The sequence below is a fragment of the Marmota marmota genome, unplaced genomic scaffold, assembly GCF_001458135.2.
Source record: "Marmota marmota marmota unplaced genomic scaffold, marMar, whole genome shotgun sequence".
Lineage (NCBI taxonomy): Eukaryota > Metazoa > Chordata > Mammalia > Rodentia > Sciuridae > Marmota > Marmota marmota.
This window is the reverse complement of record NW_026000026.1, coordinates 15,030,584-15,055,961: the sequence shown is the minus strand read 5'-3', so window position 1 is coordinate 15,055,961 and position 25,378 is coordinate 15,030,584. Positions and strand designations below refer to the sequence as shown.

Sequence of the window (25,378 nt, the reverse complement as noted above, 5' to 3'; positions counted from 1 at the left end):
TCAGCTTGCGTCATTCTTTATTTATCCTGGGGACAGTCCTGTGCATGGTGGGTGTCAAGCAGCATCCCTGTCCTTGTTCGCCAGAGGCCAGTCATGTCTATCCCCATCAGTTGTGCCAATTGAAAATCTCTCCAGCTGGCCAAATATTCCCCAGAACGTGTGACAGCTGGGAGTTACACAGGAGCAGGAGTAGTGGCTGTGTTGTCTGCTACCATTGAGCACCCTGGGGCTCATGTTTGGTGACTTTGCTTTGGGTGCCAGGATCTGTCCCAGAGCCAGGTCTGGGGCTTCCCTGAGCAGCTGTGAGGAGAAGATGCCGGGTGGTGCGTTCTGCATACCAGCCTTATTCCTGGGCATATTATTTTCTTGCCCTTGTTTTCCTTGCTTATTCCTTTTGGCCCTTTGGTAGATTATCATTTCTATAAGTGCCTCCAATCTCCATGAGAACAATATCCATCGTTGTCTTTTTTGTCAGAGGTTTCTATAGCTTCTGGCCTTAAGTAGCCTTCGGTGGAGGTTAACTGAGTGGATGAATGAGGAAAAGAATGGATGATGTGTTAGTCAGCTTTTCGTTGCTGTTGGCAAATACCTGAGAAAAATAACATAGAGGAGGAAAGATTTATTTTGGCTCACGGTTCCAAAGATTTCAGTTCACAATCAGCTGGCTCTGTTGCTTTGGTCCTGAGGTGAGGTGGGCTCTCATGGTGGAAAGGCATGATGAGGAAGGGTGGTCAGATCATGGCAGCCCAGAAGCAGAGAAAGAGAGATAGAAGGGAACAGGACCAAATACACCCTGCCAGAGAAGGTCCCTGTGACCTCCTTCCTCCAATGAGGCCCCTTCTTCTACAGTCTTCACCATCTCCAAGGAATCTATTTAAATTATTAATCTATCAAGTAGATTAACTACCCATGAGGTCTGAGGCCTCATAATCTAATTATTATGAGTTCTACCTCTGACACATGAAACTTTGGGGACATCCCAGATCCAAGCCATAACTGATGAATAAATGAATAGATGCTGAGGATGATGGATGGGAGGTTGATGAGTGGAGTGATGGCTGGGTGGGTAGATGGATGGGCAGAAGAGGTGGGGAGTTAGGTGGACAGGACAAAGAAATGAGTAATTGGGAGGATGAAGGGGTAGGTAGATGGGCAGATGGATTAACGAGTAGATAGGTAGGTGGGTGATTATGGAGGATGATGGATGGTAAGTGGAGAGATTTGGACACGTGATAATTGAAAGAATAGGTAGTGGATAGAGGGTGGTTAGGGGATGGATGATTCGCTGAATGATGTAATGGGATGGTGGTAGGTGAAAAGATGGATGGATGGATGGATGGATGGACGGACGGACGGATGATTGAGCTGAGATATCCTGGAACAGAAGGACTATCAAGAGCTCAGGACAGGCCAAGTGAGGAGACAGAATGATTTGGCCACAGGGCAATAATCTTTTGTCAAGAGAGTTCATTCTACTTTTCCTTTATCTTTCTTTCTTGTGTGTGTGCGGAGGGGAACTAGGGATTGAATCCTGGGGTGCTCTACCACTGAGCTACATTCCCCAACTCTTTTATTTCAAGTCAGACTCTCACTAAGTTGCACAGCCTGGCCTCAAACTTGCAATCCTCCTGCAACAGCCTCCCAAGTTGTGGGGATTCCAGGGGTGCAACACCATGCCTGGCAGGAGTTTATGTTTGTAAGTGCCAGAGGAGGCTGGTTTTCTGAGGTGTAAAGACCTAGTCCCTTCGCTCTACACCATTTGACTTCAGGCCAGAGCAGAGGTTCTTGTTATAGGCCATCTGATCAGTGACTCTCTGACTTACAGCTATGTGACGGTGGATTCTTTGAGTCACGTTTCCGTTTCCCAATTTTTTTCATCTTGTTTGTTATGAGAATTCCATGAGCTAATGAGGGAGAGTGAGTATTACTACAGCCTGCTTCGTCCCTGCAAAGGGTGGTAGGCCTGGAATTGAAAAGGACCACAGGTGCTGGCCAGCTATGGGACCATATCCCATCTCAGGCCATGGATGTTCCAACCCTTCATTGCTAAAGCACCCTCTCCCCACTTCTTCCCCATCTCCCTCTCCACACATCTTCCCATCCCACCCAACTCGGCCTTCAGTGGTTCACAAACCTAGTTGCTCTTGGGAAACATTCTTAAGCCAACCCATGCTGGGGCTCCACTTCAGACCTGGTGAAGTAATTCTGTAATTTTGTGTTGCATTCCACCTGTGATTTTGGGTATTCAGGTCAGCTGCAATAGGGAAATGGTTGGCTCTCTTTGTAGAGAGAGGAATGGACACCCCAAATATATCCTGTCTGCACCCAGAAGCCTCCCACGTTGATTAACTCATTATTTGCTTGTTCACTTCTTCGTCGACTGTCCACCGGGACGGTAATCCGCAAGACGTTCTGGAAGGCACGGAGGCAGCATAGAAGAACAAAGTTTGCCTTGGAATCTGGGACTGTGCTCAATTTGGTGGGATCACAGACAAACCAGCAACCACCAAGGCAGAGGACTCTGAGAGGGACAGATAGGGCACTGTGGGAACACAAAAGGAAACTTGAGGAGGAGAAAGGACAGAGACCTCTTGTCCCTGGAGGAGCAGACGGATCTCTAAGCTGAAACCTGAAGGTTTAGCAGGCGTCATCCAGGAAAAGAGAGGAAGGGCAAGAGTGTCCCCAGCTGGAGGAACAGCGGTTGCAAAGGCTGCCTGGCCACACTGCATGGATTTTATTGATAATTGAATGCAATTAATTCCATCGTCTATGGAAAGTGTTCCGGTTGTTTTATGATTGATTTACCTTGTCCTATAAACATCCTGAGATGCTCCAGTACAGGAACCATGCTGCCCATTTTATCCGATGCACGGGCCTCTGGCATAAGGATGAGCTTGCAGAGAGGAGAGAAGTGTGTTTCCATGGGAACCCTTCCCAAATAACACCATGATGTCAGCGAATTTAAATGCTTTGTCCATCAAGATGGGAAGTCTTATTCCATTATACACACAAGAAAATCGAGACTCAGAGTTGCAAAGTGAGTTTCCCTGCATCACACAGCAAAAGGCTGATTAAAATCTAGTGCGACCCAATCATCATTCTTCCAGATACACATCTACCCCTCATAATGGCACCCGAGGGACTGTGTGACTCAGTGCTGCACCTCAGAGCCTGGCGTCGGCTGGGTCACCTCCTACCTGTGTGGCTGTGAGTGGGTTCCTTAGTCTTCTGTGCCTTGTGCTCTTCACGTACTGACTTGGGGGATATGGCCAACATCTCTTTCGTAGGGTACCGGCAAGGACAATATGGTTCGTATCTGGGAAGTGCTGAGTGTCTGCAATAGAAAGTGCCATGAATGCCAGGCATACCTGTCATCCCATAGAAAGTGCCACTCCCAGCTACTTGGGAGCCAACCGGGGAATGTAGTGAGACTCTGCCTCAAAATAAAATTTAATTAAGAGCTGGGGATGTAGCTCAGTGCTTGCCTAGCTTGTGTAAGACCCTGGGTTTGATTCATAGTATTGTAAGAAGAAAGTGCCGTGTATATTTGAACTTCTGCATTAGTATTACCTCCACAGAGTGTGCACCTGCTGTGTACAAGGTATTGTGTGACTGTTGTATGCAAGCATCTTTCTAGGTGTTGTGGAGCAAACAGTTCTGAAGGAGGGACAGGCAACTGACTCTAGGATGCAACTGTCCATCTGCAGAATCAGGGCAAGGCCTCTCTCCAAGCCTTCAGATGCTGTGTGACATGTGCAAATTTTAGATTAAGTGCTTTAATAAAAATAGTACATAGGTAGTGACAAATCTATAGAACACCGCCAATTGATGAATTTAGGCGAAAGGATACATAAGTGCTCACTATACTAATCTTTCAACCTTTAGTAGGATTGCAAGTTCAAGGCCAGCCTGGGCAATGTAGTGAGAATCTGCCTCAAAATACCTTACTCTTACTCCTTTCAAAGTAATTTGTTTTAGAAGATGAAACTGTTCAAAGTTGTTAGACCTGTGTTGGTCACAGTGGTGCATGCCTGTAATCCCAGCTACTCAGGAGGCTAAAGCAGGAGGTTCACAAGTTCAAGGCCAGCCTCAGCCTTTTGAGAGAAGACCCTCTCTCAAAATAAATTATTATTATTTTTTTTTTATAGGGAAAGGGATGCAATTCAGGGGTAAAGCACTTGCCTCACATGCAGGAGGCCCTGGGTTCCCTACTGAGCACAACAACAAACAATAAAAGGAAAAAAAAAAAAAAGATAGACATAAAAATGGAATAAAATAAGACAAAGCTAGAAGATTTAACTTAATATTAAGGTCTTTGGATTGTAACTCTAACACAGAGGTTGGCAAACTTTCTCTAAAAGACCAGACAGTAAATATTTTAGATTTTGCCGGCCAGAGGAATCTGTGGCAAATATTCAGCTCTGAGTTGTAGCACAAAAGCAGCCACACACAATAAGTAGATGAATGAGTGTGGCTATGTGCCAATAAAACTTTATTTATAAAGCAGGCAGCGTGCCACATTTGGCCCAGAGGTTATACTTTGCTGGTCCTTGCTTTAATATATTGAATATTATTTACTTAAAGGCCCTTGAAGTACAGTTTTGTCTTTAAGTAGATATATTATTCCTAGTATAATTCAGCAGTCTGCATTAGAAATTGGGGATCTGTTACCATACAGCCTTCCAAAAACTTAATATGCTGGACAAAATCATTTTGGCCTAGTTGCTATTCACATGATTTACTGACTTGCTTTATTTCTTTAAAAAGTACCATTCTTAAACTCCAAAGCAGAAAACATGTATGAATCATAAATGCATATAGCTGTATGAAATTGCACAAAGGTGACAACTTCTTTTTAAAAAAGAAAAATGTAAAATAAAATATATTGTGGGCATCCCATGTAGTAAGAGTAAGGTAAGAATAAGGTATGTGTGTGTATGTGTGTGTGTGTAAAACTTTTGTTTCATCCGTACATGTCTGTGGGTATATATGTGCTTATGGTTGTGATAATAGCAAAAACCTGTAGACTCCTTACAGGGGCTTTACATGAACCAATTCCTAATTTTCAGAATGACCCTGTGAAAGAAGTGCTGCGGTCTTCCCTGTTGTACAAATAAAGAAATGGAGCACAATGAGGAGGTCCTGCAGTCAAAATTATGTGGGCTCACCCAAGTGCCCACTCAGGCAAGTGGGTCCCAGGGACTCACTGTGCCGCCACCCTTTACCGCCAAGGTACCTCAAGTCTGGGAAGCAGAGTGTGTTTCATCCTGAGGGTCATGGTCAAAAGGCTTAACAGTCACTGGACAGAATGTTCCCCAAGGTTCGTTTCAAATTTAAAAATAGCATACCCTCCTGTAAGTGTACCCACAGGGTACAGGGGCTGATTCTAAGTAGTAAGTGCACAAATGCTTTTAAATCTTCATGAATTCCTTTTATAGTATGTTAGAAAAATTCATGGCTAGCCTTTGAAGGCATTAGAATTACGAAATATCCTTCAAAAATGAACAAATGTCTTCAAGGAAAGAAAAATACCAAGTCAATAGTCACTGGTGAATAGAATACAGGCACAGCATCTCTGGGCAGAATCATGACGAGGAGAGCAGAGCTAGACCCGGGGCCAGAGCCTGAAATTGGCACCCAGTTTCTGGCTCAACCATTCTCCAGCTTTTGGGTTTTGTTTGTTTAATTGTTTTGTGTACATGTGTTTTCCTCTTTCTTTCATTTCTCACTTTTTAAAAATCACTTATGTAGTTCTCCAGCACTTACTCTGGCCAACCACTGTTCTCAACACCTTATAAACATTAACTCTTCCAGGCCTCACAACTGCTCATGGAGGGAGTCATCATACCATTTCTCAGGAGAGAAAACAGGCTCAGAGAGGTTAAGTAGCTTACCCCAAACCACACAGCCTACTCAAGGCAGAGCTAGATCTCAAGCCTGGGCACTGTCCTAGGAAGGGTGACACTAACTGCTTTAACAGACATACGACGAGTTGCAAGATGAACACTTCTTTCCTCCCCACAGCCTACCAGGGCTCCAGCGCCTTCCTGCCTAGCTAGGAGGTGGGTTTTGTTTTAGTCTCCACACCACACTGTGATAGGTGGAATTTTCTTTACAGTTCTGGGCTCTGTTTCCTTTCTCTGAAAATGGGGTAAACCTTGCCAGTTCTGCTCACCCCTTGGGACAGCTCTGTGATGAGGGGATGGAGTTGGAGTCTTCCGCAGACCGCTAAGTGGCACACTGGACGCCAAGCCAAGCGTGGGAAGCACTCTGACATAGTGAGGATTAATTGAGGTGATGTGTGGGAAGACCTGGCCTCAAAGCAGATGGTGACAGCTGCCGTAAGGGTGAGGATAAGGACGTGGACAGGCAATTGAAGATAAGGAACGCTGATTCATCACAAATTGGGATATACTTATCCAAGATCCTTCCTAATAGCAAGCTAATGCATTCTACCTAAAGCCAAAAACCAGGAAGCAGCCGGACAGCCATGACCTTTAGAGATGAGAGGAAGATACAGGGAAAGAGCCCAGAGCGCTGGCCCTGGTGACACAGGCTCAGGAGACGGCAGGTGCGCGCTGGCTGTTAGAAGCCTGGGAGAATTCTCTTTCCCAATTGTGACCATCCAAAGGTCAGAATGAAACTGTATTTCAAACACCTGGGAATGTACCTGGAAATAAGAGCCTGGACAGGAAGCCATGGAGGGAGGGCAGAGTTGGAGGACTTGAGGGCATAACTGTTCCAAGCCCCTGCAGAAGACACTCGGGCTGCGCCACACTCCAAATAAGTCCTGAGCTCTTTTCTTCCACCCAAAGGGCCCCCTGGGCTCTCTTGTTGTTCTCCCTGCTACCTCCTCCCTTCAGACACCTCACCCGCTCCCCGGCTCTTCCCAGGGATGATTTCTTCTCATCCTTTGGGTCTTAGTTCAGATGTCCCCCTCTCAGAGGCCACCCACAACTAAGCCTGCCGGCCCCAGCCCATTGTCATCAACCCCATTATCCTGCAGCTTCGAAAATTTCCATTCCACCCTCTGCTCACCCTCTCGGACTCTTTCGCTCTAACTCAGCAAGGGATCAGGCTGTCGTGTTCCCTGCTCATTCCCAGTGTGGACAACAGGCTTGGCACACAGTAGGCGCTCCATAAATATTTGTGAGGGGACAGTTGAGTCAGGCTGCTGCCCAGCTGGATGGCCAGTGGTCTGGGAAGGAAGCGACGGCCTCTGCCTGGGCCCTGCCCTGGGTAAACAGGCCTCCCACCCAGACAGCCACTATTTGACAACTGTCTGCCGTGGGACTGGCCAAGTCTGGCCACACGGCCAAGGCCCCAGGATTCCCTGGGACAAGCAGCAGAGGCAGCCACACCTCAGGGAGGGCTTGTGAAGGCACAGGTTGCAAAGTTATCCAAACAGGCCTGAGGAGGGGTGGAGGAGGAGGTGAGCCGCCAGGGAGCAGTACCCAGGAGCTGCAGGAGGCCGAGGCCCAGCTGCCTGTGGGCTCAGCCCCAGGAGTAGGAGCCCCAGGGTTTAAAGGACAGCTGAGGTTCTATTTTTCATTGTTTAAATCAAATTTAAATTGACTGTTAACTTCTAAAAATCCCAACTTCCAGTTTCTTTCAAAAATTGGAAGCTCTGCTACACTGATTCCCCATACCCATGAGACAATGGTCTGTGGAACTAATTTCAATTAGGTGCGCGTGTGCGCGCGCTCTCTCTCTCACTAGGGATTGAATCCAGGAGTGCTTAACCCCTGAGCCATATCCCCAGCCCTTTTTATTTTTATTTTGAGACAGGAAATTTCCCCTCAGTCTCCTTATCTCTAAAGGCTAAGTTCCCAGGGCCTCACTAAGTTAGTTGCCCAGGGTGGCTTTGAACTCATGATCCTCCTGTCTCACAGCCTCCTAAACTGCTGGGATTACAGGCAGGTGCCACCACACATGCCCAGTGGATGCAATCTCCTGCTTCAGGGAGCCGCTATTTTTTTTTTTTTTTAATGTGACTACTAGAACATTTAAAGCTACATTTGTGGCTCTCTGTTTCTGCTGGATGGCTCTGGTCTAGTCCCTTGGATTCCAAGGCAGTGACCACCGACCTGCACTTACCTCTTCTGTTCTTGAAGGGACCTGTCCCAGCCAAACCCCTGGGGCCTGTGTCTCCAGCTGGGTCTCCCCTCCCCACACTTATCTCTAGCGTCCCCACCCTTATTGCCTGACCACCTATTATCTATCCTCTGGAAGATCCAGGTCCCAGAACTTCAGGCCTGTCTTCTAGAATACTCCACTGTGGGGAGTCTGTCCCAGCCTCCTTTGTGATCTCCTTATCAGATATTCACAAAACAATGGTCAATCTGAAACTTAATTGCACATCCATTCTGTCTCCAGCCTGCCCAAGATCCCAAATCCAGGGACTCGGAGGGTGGAGTTGGGGTGGAGAGAGGATTATTTAAGGTTTCCACTCTGTTTACAGGAAAGACCGGCCTTAGCTCCTCGGAGGAGAAGGCTTAGGAAAGAGGGAGGGGGAGGAATCTTGGGAGTGGTGGACCCACTTCCAATGAGAAGGCCCTGGGAGGGGCTGAGAGCTTGTGCTACAGGGTTAGGAAGAACTGGTTTAGAGAACTGCAGAGGTGACTTGACCTTTCTGACCCTCAGTCTCCTTATCTGTAAAGGCTGCTTCTCTGAATTTTTGGAATTCTTCTGTCATGAACCTGCTTTAGTTAAGTGACAAAAAATACAGTGACGTTCTGGGGCTGCAGCTTGGTAGTAGAGCACTTGCCCAGCATGTGGGAAGCCCTAGGTTCAATTCCTAGCAAATAACAATAATAAATAGCAAAACAGTTATTTTTTAAAAATTTATGTAAGGAGGAATAAAATTAAATGGATAGGGCATCCCATATTGATTATATTTTTATTTTTTTATGACTAAGCAAAGAATTCCCAGTCCCCCTCCTCCCTACCAGTGCTGGGGATCCAACCCAGGGCCAGAGATGAGCTAGTCAAGTGTCTGCTATTAAGCTACACCCCAGCCCTGGTTTATTTTTTGGAGGATACTGGGTTTTGAACTCAAGGACACTCAACTACTGAGACACATCCCCAGCCCTATTTGTATTTTATTTAGAGACAGAGTCTCACTGAGTTGTTCAGCATCTCAACTTTGTTGAGGCTGGATTTGAACTCAAGATCCTCCTGCCTCGGCCTGCATAGTCACTGGGTGTAAATGAAGTGCACCACCACAACCGGCCTTGGTTATTATTTTTTTTTAATTATTTATTTATTTATTTTGGCACTGAGGATTGAACCAAGGGCCTTGTGGATGCTAGGCACGTTCTCTGAGCTACATCCCCACATCCTGGACTTGGCATCTTAGTGTTGGGCTCCAACCTGGGGACTTAGAGGTGAAAACAGGTGAGGATTCTGGCGGTGTCCTCTTTGCATGCCCATTTAAACTGAGGCTCCAGGAAGAAAGGTGACCTGGCAAAACCAGACCGCAAGTGGGTGGCAGAGCCAAGACTAGGAAGGCAGGTTTTTCCCAAGTGACCACTCAGACAGAAGGAATTCTTTTTTATTATTATTTTTATTTTTTAGTTTTCGGTGGACACAACATCTTTATTTTATTTTTATGTGGTGCTGAGGAATGAACCCAGCACCCCGCGCATGCCAGGCGAGCATGTTATCGCTTGAGCCACATCCCCAGCCCGACAGAAGGAATTCTACTGTGAGTTGCTTGAGTTCCACAAAATGGCCAGAACCTTTCTGACATAGAACTTTTCAGAGCCAGGAACTCATGACCAGGCCTTGGTCAATGCAGGAGAGCCGCCCCCCCAAACCCTCCTTCCCCACAGTCCAAAACATTAACTCCTGATAAAGCTCTCCCTGCCCCAAACAGAGAAATGTTTTCTCTTCCATATTTTCCCATTTTTTTTTTAGGTTGTCTAGATATTTAAAATCATAAGATTACTGAATTGTATGTTGCTGGTAATCTGGAAGACGGTTGATTTTAGTGTGAACGTTGATATACCCGCCACTCAGTTCTGTCAAATCCTCCTGGAGGGTCACACTTTCTTTGGGTTTATTTTTGTTTGTCTAAATGAGAAATGATATGTGACACAGAATGGAAGCCCCTGTCCCCACTCGATCCCGTCACCCCTGCCACTCAGCTCCGAGGCGACCACTGTCAAGGTCTGGTGATTGTCATTATAACCAGACACGTTTTTGGACTTTGACTCTACATGCTGTACATGAGCAATAAAAGGAGCACTTTGCATGTTTGGGAAATTTATTCAAACGATGTGTTGCGGGCAGCCTTCAGCAATGTCCTGTGATTCACCCCACATAATGGCTTTTGGATCTTCCTCTACTGATCCACCTAATGCAGTCACTCATTTAAAATGCCTTGTATGTTTATTTCATTTTGTGACAATGGGGTTGTTTCCATTTAGTCATTATCTTTTTTTTTTTAACTGGGGATTGAACCCAGGAGCGCTTACCCACTGAGCCACATCTCCAGCCCTTATCTATATTTTATTTAGAGACAGGGTCTCGCTGAGTTGCTTAGGGCCTCCCTAAGTTTCTTAGGCTGGCTTTGAGCTTGCCATTCTCCTCGGAGGCATGTGCCACCAGGCCCAGCCAGTTTGTCACCATCTTAAAGCCACGAACAACATTCTTCTGTCTGTGGATGAGAGTTTTTCTCTACGGCACTGCACAGTAGTGGGGCCTCTGCATCTCAGGCAGCGGGCCTCTTCCTTCCCATGAGATCTTGGTACATACCCCTCTGTCCACCCCACACCTGTCAGCAGTGTTGAGGGTTCTCCTTGCTCCACATCCTCAAAAGCAAGATGACGAAGGTAAAATGATGCTTCACTTTTCCATTTGTATTTCATCTATTGCTAGAGAGGGAGGGAGGGGTTCTCTCTGTCTTGGGGTTTCTTCCCCTTCTGAGATTGTCTTTATCTTTTCCTGCTTTCTTATTACATTATTTGCCTTATCAATTTGTAGGAGTTATTACTTTTATTATTTTGTCTACTGGGGATTGAACCCCAGGAGTGCTTTACTGCTGAGCTACATCCCCAGTTCTTTTATTTTTTTATTACGAGATAAGATCTCACTAAGTTGCTGATGCTGGCCTCCAGCTCACGGTCCTCCTACCTCAGCCTCCTGAGTCACTGGGATTACAGGCCTGCGGCACCACAGCCTGGCAAGAAAGACCTTTTATACATATGTTTTTAAATAGCACACTACAGGTAAACTTCAGCATGGCCGACACACCGTTCACTGAAATAACATTGTTCTCAACATAGTGTGTGAGTTATTCACTCTTTTTTAAAAAAAATTTGTAGTTGTAAATGGGCAGCATGCCTTTATTTTATTTATTTATTTTTACGTGGTGCTGAGGATTGAACCCAGTGCCTCACACGTGCTAGGCAAGCGCTCTACCACTGAGCTACAGCCCCAGCCCTGAGTTATTCACTCTTGATACTAATCCTTTTTTAGTTATATTAATGGCAAGTACCATTGAACATCTGTAGCTAATCTTTCCACTCCATTTATTTATTCACTTATTTATTAATGTACCATACTGGATACTGAACCCAGCGGCACTTAACTCATGAGCTATACCCCCAGTCCTTTTTTATTTATTATTTTGAGAAAGGGTCTTTCTAAATAGATGAGGTTGGCCTCAAACCTGCAATCCTCCTGCCTCAGCCTCCTGAGTGACTGATATTACAGGCGTGCAGCACTGAGCCTGGCTAGATGCTTAGAGTTTTAATGTAGTTATATTTTAGCTGATTTATAAAGTCATTAAATATAGTATTTTCCTGTATGGTTTGTGCTTTTTGTATATCTTGTCCACTCACTATTCCAGTGCCCTGAGAGCAAGAAGATATTACCCTAAATATTTTCTATAGGCATGAAAACTTTCATTTTCATAATTAGGTCTTTATTCCACAGGGATTGGGTTTTGTGTGTGGTATGAAATGAGAATATTAGCTTATTCAATTTTCTGTTGCTATAACAAAATACCCAAGACTGAGTAATTTATAAAGCACAGAAGTTTAGTTGGCTCAGAGTGCTGTAGGCTGGGAAATCGGGCATGGTACCAGCATCTTTTCAGTATCTGGTGGGGGCCTCCTGGCTGTGTCACCACATGGAGGGGCAGAGCAAGTATGCTTGTGGGAGCCTCTCTTGCCCTCAGAAAGCCACGAACACCCACCTGCATGAGCTCATTTAATCCTAAAGGCCTCACATCTACATGCCCTCAGCCTGTGCATTGCTACACATGAACTCCTGAAGGACACATCCAAACCAGAGCAGAGGACATTTTTTTGTTATCTGAAAAGCCACTTGGTCCTGTACCCTTTACTGAATAGGGCATCTTAATTGCCTGGTATGCAGTACCTACCACCACTTCTGTCTTCCGTTTTCCAATATGTATAGACCTTCTGGGCTCTCCCCGCTGCTCTATTTATCTATTTCCAGCAACAATATTTATTTATTTATTTATTTTTTTAAAGAGATAATTTTTTTTTTAATATTTATTTTTTAGTTTTCAGCGGACACAACATCTTTGTATGTGGTGCTGAGGATCGAACCCGGGCCGCACGCATGCCAGGCGAGCGCGCTACCACTTGAGCCACATCCCCAGCCCCTGCAGCAACAATATTTAAACAATTTTTTTTAAACTGAGCTCAAGTTTGAACTTCTTTTTTTTTTTAAATTTTTAATATTTATTTTTCAGTTTTCGGCGGACACAACATCTTTGTTTGTATGTGGTGCTGAGGATCGAACCCGGGCCGCACGCATGCCAGGCGAGCGTGCTACCGCTTGAGCCACATCCCCAGCCCAAAATATCTTTTTTTTTTTTAATTTATTTTTATCTGGTGCTAAGGATCAAACCCAGGGCCTTGCATGTGCTAGGCGAGCGCTCGACCACTGAGCCACAACTCCAGCCCCTTAAACAATTTTTAAAAGTGAGTGAATCTACAAGTACACCAAAATGAAGTTTCATTTTAAAAGAACCAAAAAAACAGTTGAAATTAATTTGGGGGAGGTGGGTAGTGGGTATTGAACTCAGTAGCATTCAACCACTGAGCCACATCCCCAGCCCTGTGTTTGTATTTTATTTAGAGACAGGGTCTCACAGAGTTGCTTAGCACCTTGCGGTTGCTGAGGCTGCCTTTGAACTCGTGATCCTCATCCTCCCAAGCCACCGGGATTACAGGCCTGAGCCACCTTGCCCTGTGCCACCTTGCCCTGCTTATATTTTATTTTGACACAGGATTTCGCTAAATTGCTCAGGGCCTCACTAAGTTGCTGAGGCTTCCTTTGAACTCCTGATCTTCCTGCCCTCAGCCTCCTGAGCTGCTGGGATTACAGGCCTGGGGCAATGCGCTTGACAAGAACTTCTAATTTTAATCAGGTCCAACAGCTATGCAAATGGTGCCATTGCTATATTTTAATGGCAATGCCTTACCCTCTGTGCTACACTGTGTCTCTCCTCTTTCCCAGGATCCAGGCCAGATGGCCTTTAGCTCTCTGATTGTTTCCCCACCTTGCCCCATCCTAGGAAAATTTTATGTGTCTAATTATAAAATCAGAACCAGGTGCAGCTGTCCCTTTCTGGTCCTTTCTGGGTAGAATGCAGGGGGCCTCAGCTCTGGAGACCCGAGCACTATGTCCTTGTCACTGACACCTGAGTCTAGGTTTGGGCAGTGGTTTCCAGGTGTAGCCTCTTACCTGCTGCTAGGGCAGCTCTGCCCGCCACACTGTCTGGTGGTTTATTTTTGACCACTGCGGAGGGTTTCTTGTTCCTCTCCATCAAGTTCAAACACTTTTCCTGAGTCACTTGGCTCTTGACCCTGCTTGCTCTCCATAGCAGTCACTGTGCAGGGCCAGTTCTGAGCCCTTCCTGTAGATCAACACCTATACCACTCACACTCCCAGTCACACGCTCATTGTCACTCCTATTTTGAAAATAAGAACAAACACACAGAACTGGAGGTCTAGCTCTCGGAATAGCTCACTGTGTGCGCTTAGCATGTGTGAGACTCTGGTTTCCATCCCCAGTGCCCCAGTGTCTTTCCACAGGTGGCTTCCACTGAACTGTGGTCAGTTTGTATGTCTGCTCAGAAGGGAGATGAGGCAGTGTGGGCTTGGCTGAGACAGGTTCTGTGTCTCCTTGGGAAAGTCATCCAGGGAAGGGTGGCTGGAAAGGAGAGGAAGTAAAGGCAGGATCCATGTGGGCGGGGCCTCCCACAGTAGTGCCTGCTTATCAGGTTATCAGGAGGATTCTTGGCAGAGTTTTTAGAGTGGGGTCTGAGAACATCTTGCACCAGAAGCGACTGGAAGCTCACAAAACATCTGCTGCCTGGGCCCGCTGCTGACCCCAGAGCCTGAAGGTAGGACCCCAGGGATTCGGATTTTCAATAATGGCCCCAGATGATTTGTTTGGACACTGAAATTTGAGAAGCTCTGAATTACTGGAAGAAAATTTTCTTGTACATCTAAGAGGTCTAGCACAATAGTTCTCCATCAGGGGAAATTTTGACCCCCAAGGGATGTTTTTAAATATCTGGAGAATTTTTTTTTTTTTTTTGGTGGGGGGTTCACGTCTGGGGAGAGGGGCAAGGTGCTACCGGCATCTAATGAATTGAGGCCAAAGATGCTGCCAAGCAGCCTGCAAACCCAGGACAGCTCCTCCATGCACCCATGCATGAAGCTGACAGCATCAAGGAAACTCTGGTGGACAAACAAGTGCTTCTCACTTCTTGAGCCCTCCTACGTGTAGAAGCACCTATGATTTCAATCTCCACCTTCCAGAACTTCTATAAGCATGAACTCCTTTCTGTTGATTGCCTACTGTTCACCAAGGACGTCAGCATATGATTAGTAGTCTCTCCTTCAAAATCTTTTTCAGAGGGCTGGGGCTGAAGCACAGTGGCAGAGCACTTGCCTAGCATGTGTGAGGCCCTGGGTTCGATCCTTAGCACCATACACAAATAAAATAAAGGCATTCTGTCCTGACCTGGAAATAGTTAACACACAAGTAACCAAACATTTGTGCCATTTCAAATCAATATAAAGTGCTAAGGGGAAATAATAAGTACAGAGATAGAGAATAAAGAGGTGAAGGATGCAGAGACTCTGCATAAACATATAGGAAATTCCTCCCAGATACAATAAAAATTAAGTCCACATCTGAAGGATATTTTTTCACCCAACAGGCATGCAAAGGACCCAGGAATCATATTCCAGGCAGAGGACAAAGAATGCGCAGAGACCCTGAGACAGGAAGGGAAAAAAAAGTGGGGGTGCAGGAGTGGGATGGAATAAGGTTGGAGAGGTAGAGAGGTTAAAAAGGAGGTTGTGTCCTGCCTTAGTCTCTGGCAGGGGTTTTATGAGCTTTATTATAAATGCAAAGGAAGTTGTAAAAGTGTAAGTAGAGGAGGATCTGATCCAATGTAGGCTTGTACAAGATCACCCCTGTCCCAGGCTGAGGAGTGGGTGGTAGGGGAGCCCGAGTGGAAAACAGATGTCCAGAGATGATGGGCGTTTCTGCCACCAATGATTCAGTTGGAGATGGAAAGATGATGAAAACTCTAGATACTGTTGGAGGTGGAAGAACTGGGTTTTCTGATGAAGGGAGAGATAGCAGGTGAGGCGGGACACAAAGATAGTGACTCCTAGTATTTGCCCTTGGATTATTGATGGGGAAGGGTGACTGGTATTTCGTGTAGATATTACTATTGTTCTCATAACAGCTGAGGAAAAGGAAGCAAACCTCCCGCTGCACAAAGCTTCAGTGTGTCTGACTCCAAGGTCCAGTTTTTCCACTGCCCATACCCTCCAATTTCCATAATGGAGGGGTGACATTTAATGACAGCAATGTCATTAAATATGCCTCTGAATGCAAACGTGGGCTTCCGCTGGGAGCCAGCACGAAGCCTGGGACCTTCCTCCAAGGCGCCTGCGCACTGGCACCAGGTGCTGGGAACTGAGGTTTCAGGAACCCTGGAAGGGCAGCGCGGAGGCGGCTGGGGAACCGGTTTTTACATCTTGCATCCTGATTGGTGCAGTAGCGACGAGCTGTTATTGGTGATTGTGTCGAGCTGGCTTCCGCGGGTTTGGAGAGACGTAGACCGACTGGTCTTGTGATTGGTGGGTCTGTGGCGCGGCTCCGCTGTGGTCGGTAAAGGCTCTGTGACAGCTACCAGCTACCTAATTCTGAGCGCCAGTTCCCGCGGGGGCCACTAGGGGGAACCCGGGGAGTGCCAAGCGCGGCAGAGGCGCGTCGCTGTCGCCTCCTCCAGGTCGCCCTCCGGCTTGGGGCTCGCAGCAGGTTCTGCTGCGCCGGGGGTGGGGCGGGCCAGGGAGGGGAAAGTGTGTCAGGGCTCCCAGCTCTGGCCAGGTGGCCACGCTTCTCTGCACAGCTCCTTTGGCCTCTTCCCCTGGCTCCCAGCCCCGTCAGGACATTGGCTGACCCAAGGGGTGGGTCTGCGGGTTCGCGCAGGTTTGCGAAGGCCCAGGTCCAAGCTGCAGACCGCGGAGTCTATCGAGTGAGATTCAGCAGCCCCTTTCCCCGGCTGGCACCCTCTGCCCGCCTCGGAGTCTCCCTCGTGCCCGTTAAGATCCTCAAAGGGCTTTTCCTAAGCAACACTGGGATTAAAAGTGGTGCAGGTGAAATCTTGCTGTCAGATCCAAAGACGCCCCCTACCTGTCCCGGTGTGCTGTCGCATCGTGCTGTGTCATTGTTTAACCACTATTTGAATGTACTTGGTTGTTTATTTACTTGATTTCGGTCCCCACTCCGCCTTTCCACCATGACCCAAGCTGTGTGCCAGGGGAGGGGGGATAGAGCTTCCAGAAACAATCCACGACTCTCATTTGGGTTTGAGATAAACCACAAACTTTTAAAGTATGAGTATGCCCCATGCATTCTTTGGGACCTACTTTAGAAAAGCATTCCGTTTTTCTGGACTTGCAGTTTGCCTGGGCAGCCTTGACCTGGCTTGCTGGTTGCAGCCCTGTGAGGCAGGGCTCTTGCCCAGGATCTTCGCTGTGGCATCTCCTGGGATCGCACACGGGGCAGGTGCTGAATCAGTGTTCAACACTGGGGCCGACGATTCCTTGGTTGTTCGCTCTTTCATTCAGCCAACCGGTTATATTAAGCGCCAATCTGGGTCCTGGGAATGCAGTGGTAAAGGGGACACTGCTAGAGGAGGAGGCAGACAAGCACCACCTGATTAAACTGTGATGATGGAAAGCTCTGGGGCTGTGGGAGGATGGTTGGCAGGACTTGCCAGAGAATGACCAAGATGGGACTTGGAGGAGGGACAGGGTGGCAGAGAGAGATGTGACAGCTCTCTGCCAGGGACAAGGGTGTGGCGTGGGGTCTTCAGGTGATTGGGGAAGGGCAGCAGAAAGAGGTGAAGACACTTACATTCACTGAGTGTCACTACCCACCACACAGACCCAAGAGTGACACCAGGGTGGCATTATGGTGCCCATCCTAAAGATGAGGAAACTGAGGCTCAGAGAAGCGCAGTGCTTGGCCTGAGGCAGTCTGAGACGGAAAAGCTGAGCATCAAATTCAAGTCTAACAGACTCCCAAAGTGGCACTCTTCTAGAAAAGTTGATTGAGGCCCAGAACCCCAAATGGAGGATAAAGAATCTGTCTCAGAAAGGTGACGCAGGCTCCCATGAATGCATCTCACCTGTTCAGCAAAAGAACACAGACAGCAGGAGGGCCAGACCCAGGCCTGCAGGCCCGGCGTCTCCCACTGTTTGGGTTGGGTCTCTAGGGGCCCCTTGCAGAGGCCTGGGGCTAATTCCTTGCGTGGGTCCTGGACAGGTCTTCGGTCTCCATGGAGACCGCCTCCCACCATCCCTGAAATCTCATTGTGACCAGTATTAAGGGATTAACTCTGCCCAGCAGTCCCCACAGGGTCTAGGGTGCCAGGGTGGCAGCAGGGGTTGACTCAAGGATGAAGAGGTTGCCCACTGTGCGGGACCCCATAGCACCGGGAGGAGGATGTCGGACGGGGGCCAGGGCTTCCCCCAGGACCCACCAGGTATGGTCCTGCCTCTGCATTTGCCTGGAAGGAATATGGGGTGGCAGGAGGGAGACACAGAACTGGGGGGAGGAGGCTGGACTTTGAAGCAGTGTGGAGACTTTTATCCCCAGCCCCCATCCAGGAAGGCCAAGGGCCCTGATAGGTGAATGATATTCTGGTCAAAACAGGATTCAGATTCCCTCAATGAGGAGAGGGAGCCCCCAAAGATGCCTTTAGGGGTGCTTCAAGGCTGCCCAAAGACCAGCTGTCTAATCTTCATTTTGCAGCTGAGGCGCAGAGAGCGAGCTTGACTTGCTCAGTCAGTGCTCTGAGCAGGTCAAGGATCCAGGGGGACCCTGAATTCGCCTGCACAGAAAATGTGGGCTAAGCTGTCCTCACCACTTCTGTCTTGAATTCCAAATCCTGCCCTCCAGGAATGGGTCCCCCAGGGCTCTGCATTGGCCGTCCCATTGGCCAGGCTTCCCTTCCTCCCTGCCCCTCCTCCTTTGGACCTTGCTGCTGCCAGCACACTCTGAGCTTGTAGGTTCTACAGTGCTGGATGGCAGGGCCACCAGGCCATGACGTCCCATCCAGGGGACACCCCTCACTGGGTCCCTATTTGGATGACTTATTCCATACTTTAGCCTGTCTTTGGGTCTTCAGGGCCCAGAAACAGGAGGGGCCCTAACAGCCCACCCCACCCCACTTCCCTTATGCCCGGGAAGGCCAGGTCTGTGCTGCACCAATTTATGCCTGGCTCCCAAACTCCTGAGGCCCGGATTCCTGGAAGGCCACTTCAGTTCAGGGGACAGACATGGGCTCTGGAGCCAAGGAGAGAGAGTTCAAACATGACTGACTTGGCTTCCTGGGAAAACAACGCTCCCTCCCAGAGCCTGTTTTCTCCCAAAGCTGGCTCTCAACTGCTATGGGAAAATCTGCAGGCCATAATGGTCAAGGAAACAGGCAGGAGGCAGGACAGTGTGGGAGGCAGGGCTGACGACCTGTGATCTTATAGATTCTTGTACTTCCGTGAAAGACTTTCAAGAAAGATCCATGAGAAAGTAGGAAAATGAGGAAGGGTGGTAAAGAGGTGGAGAGCTCAGGCAGCAGCAGGCAGAGCGGACCGGGCTTCTCAACAGGGTACCTTTTTCACATCTGATTCTGAGCCATGTGAAGGTCCTTAATGATTCAGAAATAAATGTGCAATGTCTAACAAATCAGATCATCATCATCATCATCACCACACAACTTCAATAATAGGACAGGTGGGCAGAGAAGATGGGCATCCAAGGAACAGAGAAAGCCTGGCTCCATGTCCCTGAACTCTTGGCCTGGAAGGGCCTTTTACTTGATACCAATATTTTATTGACAGTAACAATAACAGCCATTGGCACCAAGAATCAGGGACCATCTCAGGATGTCATCCGCTGACTCAGCATTCTGACATTGTGAGGGAGTTGTGGGTCCATTTTACAGATGGGGAAACCAATCCTCCCTGAAGTTCTGAATAGTAAGCTGCACTTAGTTGGAAAACTCGGACCTGTGTCAAGGTCTTTCCACTTCAAAATGTCAAGCCTTCTGTGATGGGCCTGAATCATCCTGGATGATCAGAATCATCCAGGGATTTCAAAAACTACTGAAGCCGAGCACTACTCACTGCTACCCTGAGATTTGATCACTGGCGTATCACCCAGCCTGGGCCTCAGTGTTTTGCTTTAGGGCTGAGAATGGAACAACTTGCTCTCTGCTCTACCACTGAGCTACCCGAGCAGCTGAGCATCTGTATATTTTTTTAAGATCCCAGGTGATTCTGTTTCACTATCTAGATTGAATCTCTGCTTTATGCTAGACACAACTTCCCAAACAGGAATCCAAGGCCAGGAAGGGATGGGCTTTGTCCGAGGTCACACAGTGGCTGGAAACAGAGCTGGGGCAGAGCTCCTAGTAGCTTACATGGATTCTTTGTGCAAATAAGAAAAAGACATCCCCCTCCAGGCAGGCAAAGTTCATGGGCTTTGGAGCAAGGGCTGGATTTCTACCCCCACCCAACCATCTTGGCTAGAGAACATGCGTGTGGGGAGCAGCTTGTACAACTGTACACAGTGATCCTGGCCTAAGTCTCAGGACTTGCAAATCTTTCACCGCAGTGACCTCCAGACAAATCCCTGAAGCCCCTCAGGAGGGATCCAGAGAGGCTAAGGGCGACTTTTATCCCTGAGACGAGGGCCTGGACTGAGCAGGAACTTCCCATCACCCTTCAGGCCCCATGAGGGCAGGCTAGGCCCCATCTAATTCCCCAAGGTCACCCCTGCAGATAAAGTCAGGAACATAAACAGAAGAGATGAACATAAACAGGAGAACAGGAACGCCCCCCTGGCAGCAGGCAGGCAACCCACAGGGCGGCTCCGCCCACACAGACTGGGTCCTGGCTTTCCTCCTGATGGCTCAGCCTCTGGCCATCCTCTCTACCTCAAAGTCAGCAGCTCCTGCAATGCCCTGATCTCTGACCAGAGGGACTTCCATGCCCCTCTACTGACCAGCTTTCCTTGAGCCCTTACTATGTACATTCCTGGAAAGGCAGGGTGCTTTAGGGTTAGGAGCACAGATTCTGCAATCAGTTTGGACTTGAATCCTAACTTATTTCTTATCAGCTGAGTGGGCTTGAGCGCATGACTCAATCATTCTGTGCCCATGCTCCATAAAATGGTGATAAAAACACTGTCTGTGTTAGGGTGGTGTAAGAATTCATGAGCTAACACACGGATGGATAGCCCCCCGAAACAGCTGCATGCACCTTGGCCCTCATTATCAATGAATGCTTTTTACTCCATTCACCCTCCTGACAACCCTAGGAGTTAGGTAGGTATTGTTCCCAATTTACAGGGAAAGAAACTGAGGTTCGGAGGGACCGAGAGTCAGGGCAGGGTTGGCCAAGAGGGGCTGTGACAGAGTCTGGTTTGCAGCTCATGCTGCTGGTCCTGCTCCTCAGAGGACCACAGAACACACTCCAGGTGAAGTCCCCTGCCGTGGGATCTTCCAGGACTCTCAGGACACCTCTCTGCTTACTTCTGCCCTCCAAGAAGAGGGGGATGGCAGGGGAAGATGTGCATGCAGCCACCTTGTTCCCTGATGTTCTTCAACATGTCATTCAGGTCCAGAGAGTACCTGTTATCCCTGTCTTGGCTGGAGACCCAGGATACCTGGGTGGCCTGTGTTCTTGTCTGAGGCACCCACCCCTCCCCTGGCCTCTTTTCCCATCTGCACACTGAGGGGCTGAGGCTGCACCTGTGGTCTCCCTTCTCTCAATGGAAACATTAAGAAAGATCACACCTAAGAGAGCATCAATCCGTGGGCTCCTGGGAACACCAGAAGCTGCTTTGAAAAGTCAAATAAAAATAAAAAGCCCCAGCCCACATCCTCCGAAAGGTTCTCTTGGCTCTGATGCTGCAGGATTCTAGAAACCCAAGCTCAAAGCCACTGCTTCACATCCCCATTTGGAAAGTTCCCCCCACCCCCATTCCGCAGTGTTTTTATCTCTCTCTTTGGTAACAGAGCAAATTTGCTCAGGACCCGGCAGGGGGACAGGCAGACTGTTGACTCTTGAGCAAAACTCCCCTTTGGAGGACGGCAGAGGAGGCCACGGGATGCGCGTGGGGAGGCCAGCGGCCTCTTGCATAACCCAGGAGGCCTCCTGCCCACCCAGGCCTTTTCAGGGTTAGGGGTGAGGCAAACCGCAAACTCATGCCCAGTTAATTTTTTAAGGCAAAATCAACAGTCTCAGCAATGATTAGCAGGCAGGTAAGTTCATCTTAATCATGCTGAGGAGAGGGAGGGAGGAAAGAGGCCTGTGGAGGCCCGGGGATGGGGCCCAGTTATCAGTTAACCATGTGAATAGTGTTTCCTTCCAATCCCACTGGCCTTCAGCCCCAGCTCCCTCGTCTTCCTCTCAGAAATGCTCCTGGGGCAACCTGGTGGCCATCAGTCACTGAGTGAACAAACACACAGGGCCATCCACGGTCTGTAGGAGAGGAAGCGAAGGGGACTGACCTCCTTGTTCAGTCCAAGCTTACCTGCCACCACTGAGTGGCCTGGAGCAATTCCCAAGTCCCTTCCAGCCTCTGGGGCTCAGGGAGGGGCCCCTGGTCTCTGGCCAGCTCCACTCTTCAAACTGCAGCAGCTTCCATTTGCCGACAGCCTCAGTGTCTCCATGTGCCAAAGGAGTGGGTCAGGGACACAGCCTGTCCAGTGCTGTGGGGTCCCTTGGGGATTAAGCCATGGCAGTGTGAGCAGGTGGTCCGTCGGGGGCTCCAGGAGGAGCCCAGAGGCCCAGACCGCCAGGGCGCCTACCTGGCATCTGCTGTTGAGACCAGGAAGCATCAGATCCCAACTCTGGGCAGGAAGCTGTCCTCTCAGGTGGGAGGTGGGGGTCCTTGGTGGTCCCCAGCTGCCCTTGGCCTCCTACCCCAGATCTTGGGAGCTGTCGGGAAGCAGCCAGACTGGGCCAACCTGGGGCCAGGTGGCGGCTAGACTGGAGTTTGGTCAGCAGTTGGGAACCTATATTGTGAGATAGTTAGGACTTTGTCCACAAACTGGAATTTGAAATTTCAAAGGGGCAAAACTGAAGGGCCCTACCCCACAGGGGAGATGGCTCTTGGCTTCTTTCCCCCACGACTTTTGTTCTTTGTCTTGATAAAATCCTGGTTCTCTCTGCCCCACGCCCCACGTGGCTGGTGGAGGAGAAAGAGTAGATGTTGCTGGAGTGGTGAGTCCCCAGGAGAGGACAGGCACCAGGTGGCCCTGGGGTGGCTGGGCACCTGGAGGATGGCTTTCAACCTCCATGTGTCTGGGAATCGGACTGTGACTCCTCAGGCCCTTGGGTGCCCTGGCTGTGTCTGGAACCAGTCCTGAGCTCCAGAATTCTGAAGTTCTTCTGGAGACCCCGGGAGTGGGGCAGCAAGGGAGCTCTAGAGCCAGGTGGTTCAAATGGCAGCCCCTCTGCTGCACTCTGTGGCCTTGGGACAGTCATTTCACCTCTCTGAATCTCAGTTTTGCCATCTATCAGGTGAGGAAGTCTGGGGACGTCAGATAAAATGAAGAGTTGTGGTTCTCAGCACCAGGCCTAGCACATCTCTATAAACATTAGCCATTAGTGTAATTTAAAAGAAAACTCTGCCTTCTATAGTGGCTCGCCCTTACCTGTGCATGGCAGAGGCATGTGATCCGGGCCCACGGGTGGCAGCCTCTCCTTCCCTTCTTAAACTCCTCTCCTGGACCTTCAAGCGAGCTCTGCCGTCCTGTCAGCTCCTGGGAGCTGCTGCCCTTTGGAGCTGGGTCCTGACAGCTCCAGAGGAAGGGGAAGAATCGATGGCTTCAAGTCCAGGGCTCATTCAGGGCTGGGCAGGCCACACCTGGGAGCTTTCCAGAGATAGGGTCCCAATTCCCAAAGATCCTGCGGCCAGCAGCTCAAGGAGTCCAGCACCAACGACAGTGACCCCTGCTATTTTGCCCTTCAAGGGATTGGTTCCAGGACGCTCTCCAAGGCCAAAATCAGTGTTTTAAGTCCTTACTATAAATTGCTTAATACAATTTGCACATGACCTACAGACATCCTCAATCATTACGAGATATACTACCGAATACGTTGTGAATGCTTTGTACGGAGTGGTTATACTGTATTGTGTAGGCAAAGAAATAATGGCAAGGAAAAATCTTCTGTGCTATAGCCAGGTGTGGTCCCAGGTCTTTGGGAAGCTAAGGCGGGAGGATCGCTGGAGGCCAGGCCTTGAGTTCAAGGCCAGCCTGGACAACATAGCGAGACCCGTCTCAAAAACAAACATCCTGCACACGTTCAGTTGTGACACAAATTTTTCCGTCTGAGGTTGGTTGAATCCTCTGATTCAGAAACTCTGGGTCCAGAGGGCCTATATGTGGCCATTCAATGCCTGCTCCATCCCCTGAAGAGGAGATCAACCCCATTTTTCTGATGCTGAAAGTAAAGCCAAGAGAAGTAGAACCTGAGATCCCAGAGTTTGGTCAATTACAGCACCTGGATTTTGACCCAGATCTGTCTGACTTTCAAGCTTTATGGTTTATGCCCCTAAAGGGAAATGGTGGGGTAGAAAAACTGCGAACCATATAGTATTTTCTCATTTAATCTTTTTTAAAAAAGCCCTGTAAGTTAGGCCCATTGTTTGGAAGGAGAATCCAGTGATTCAGAATAACTCACCTGAGGTGCAGAGCCAGGGGATCTCACGGGCAAAGCGTCATTTATGGGAGGAAAGTAGATGTGCAAGACACGGTTCCACGTTGGCTGAAGGTGGGGTGAATTGTGTATATGCTAGAAGATGCAATTTGTAGTTGACGAACAGGTAGATTTACTTCTGGAGTAGATCTCATGGGGTAGGACAGGGATCTGGCCTGAGCCTCGTGGGCCGCGTGCCATGCTGTGGGTAAGTCACATCCACCGTGGTTGGTGCACCTCATAGCTCCCGGCGTCCACCTGGAGTTCTTGTGTGTGGCATGGTGTGGCCTGGCTGACCCTGCTTGATCGTAGACCTTATGTCATTGCATCTCAGTCATCATCTCTGGGAAGATGCATGGTTGTTTGGTTGCCTAATTAAACTCTGACTTGCCAATGATCACACTCCAGTTTTGGAAATCTGGAAGTGCGCCTCTTACTGTTGATGAATCACGGGACCTACGGGACGAGTACCAGTGGACTGTGTAAGGGGAAGTTGTGCATGGGTTGTCACAGGTGGCAGATAAGGTGGCAGGGGCCTGGGTGCCCCCATTGGCCCCTCCCTGAGCAGCTGTGCATCTCTCCTGTGTTTATCCTCTAGCTGGGTCTTCCCAACTTCCCACCCAGTCCAGTGTTGCCCTGAAGGCCACCGGAGCTGGCTCCAAATGTTCTGCGCTGGAGCACAGGAGGAACCGGCCAGCATCTGAATCCCAGGTGTGGGTTGGGCTAACCAGAAACAACTAGACCAGGATTGTCTCCCCATTTTACAGATGAGGTTATTGAAGCCCTGGGACAAGATGTGGTATAAACACAGCCATCCGAATAGTGACAGGGCTGGTTTCTAAACCCCAGTCTCCTGGCAGCCAATCCTGCCTCTGTTCTCCCCCTCTTCTTATGCACCTCCTCCCACACCCCCACCTCCTCACCTCCAGGGATAGAGGGGGAAGGGGGAGAATAAAGCTAACCAGGGCAAAGGAAGGGCTTCTGGTGGTTGAAGAACATGGAGAGGGCGCACCTCCTGCCTTTGCCCCTCTTCCATTCCCCTGCCCATGCGCTCACCCCTAGCTCCCTCACGCTTCACCCACCAGGGCTCCTGGGC

The 25,378-nt window shown here is 48.9% G+C and overlaps 2 protein-coding genes across 26 annotated transcripts in view; one reads left to right on the top strand and one right to left on the bottom strand.

Annotated features, from left to right (window-relative positions):
• Window positions 1-25,042, bottom strand: LOC107137837. 24 transcript variants are annotated; one of them, XR_007350415.1, is made up of 8 exons: window positions 24,268-25,035; window positions 23,238-24,027; window positions 22,112-22,768; window positions 3,198-3,334; window positions 2,806-3,047; window positions 2,135-2,542; window positions 1,824-1,963; window positions 1-589 (listed from the first exon to the last, which is right to left on the bottom strand). XR_007350415.1 is itself a non-coding variant. In XM_048810909.1 (8 exons), the coding sequence occupies exons 2-7, from the start codon at window positions 23,243-23,245 to the stop codon at window positions 2,366-2,368; spliced, it is 582 nt and encodes a 193-aa protein (XP_048666866.1). In that variant the 5' UTR covers window positions 23,246-24,027; window positions 24,268-25,034; the 3' UTR covers window positions 1-589; window positions 2,362-2,365. The 24 variants fall into 24 exon arrangements, 3 of the variants coding, with proteins under 3 accessions (XP_048666866.1, XP_015335793.1, XP_015335803.1); XR_007350419.1 differs by having other exon boundaries at window positions 1,824-1,904; XR_007350420.1 differs by having other exon boundaries at window positions 2,135-2,412.
• Window positions 1-25,378, top strand: part of Hnf4a (hepatocyte nuclear factor 4 alpha) — a 54,066-nt gene that overhangs the window by 2,203 nt on the left and 26,485 nt on the right. The window contains exon 1 of one of the 2 annotated variants that reach the window (XM_015480268.2): window positions 21,701-21,839. The exons of the other annotated variant lie outside the window; for it this stretch is intronic. The gene's annotated coding sequence lies outside the window, so the exon portion shown is untranslated. Of the gene's footprint in view, window positions 1-21,700; window positions 21,840-25,378 lie in introns of those variants that run through there. 2 annotated transcript variants of the gene reach the window in all.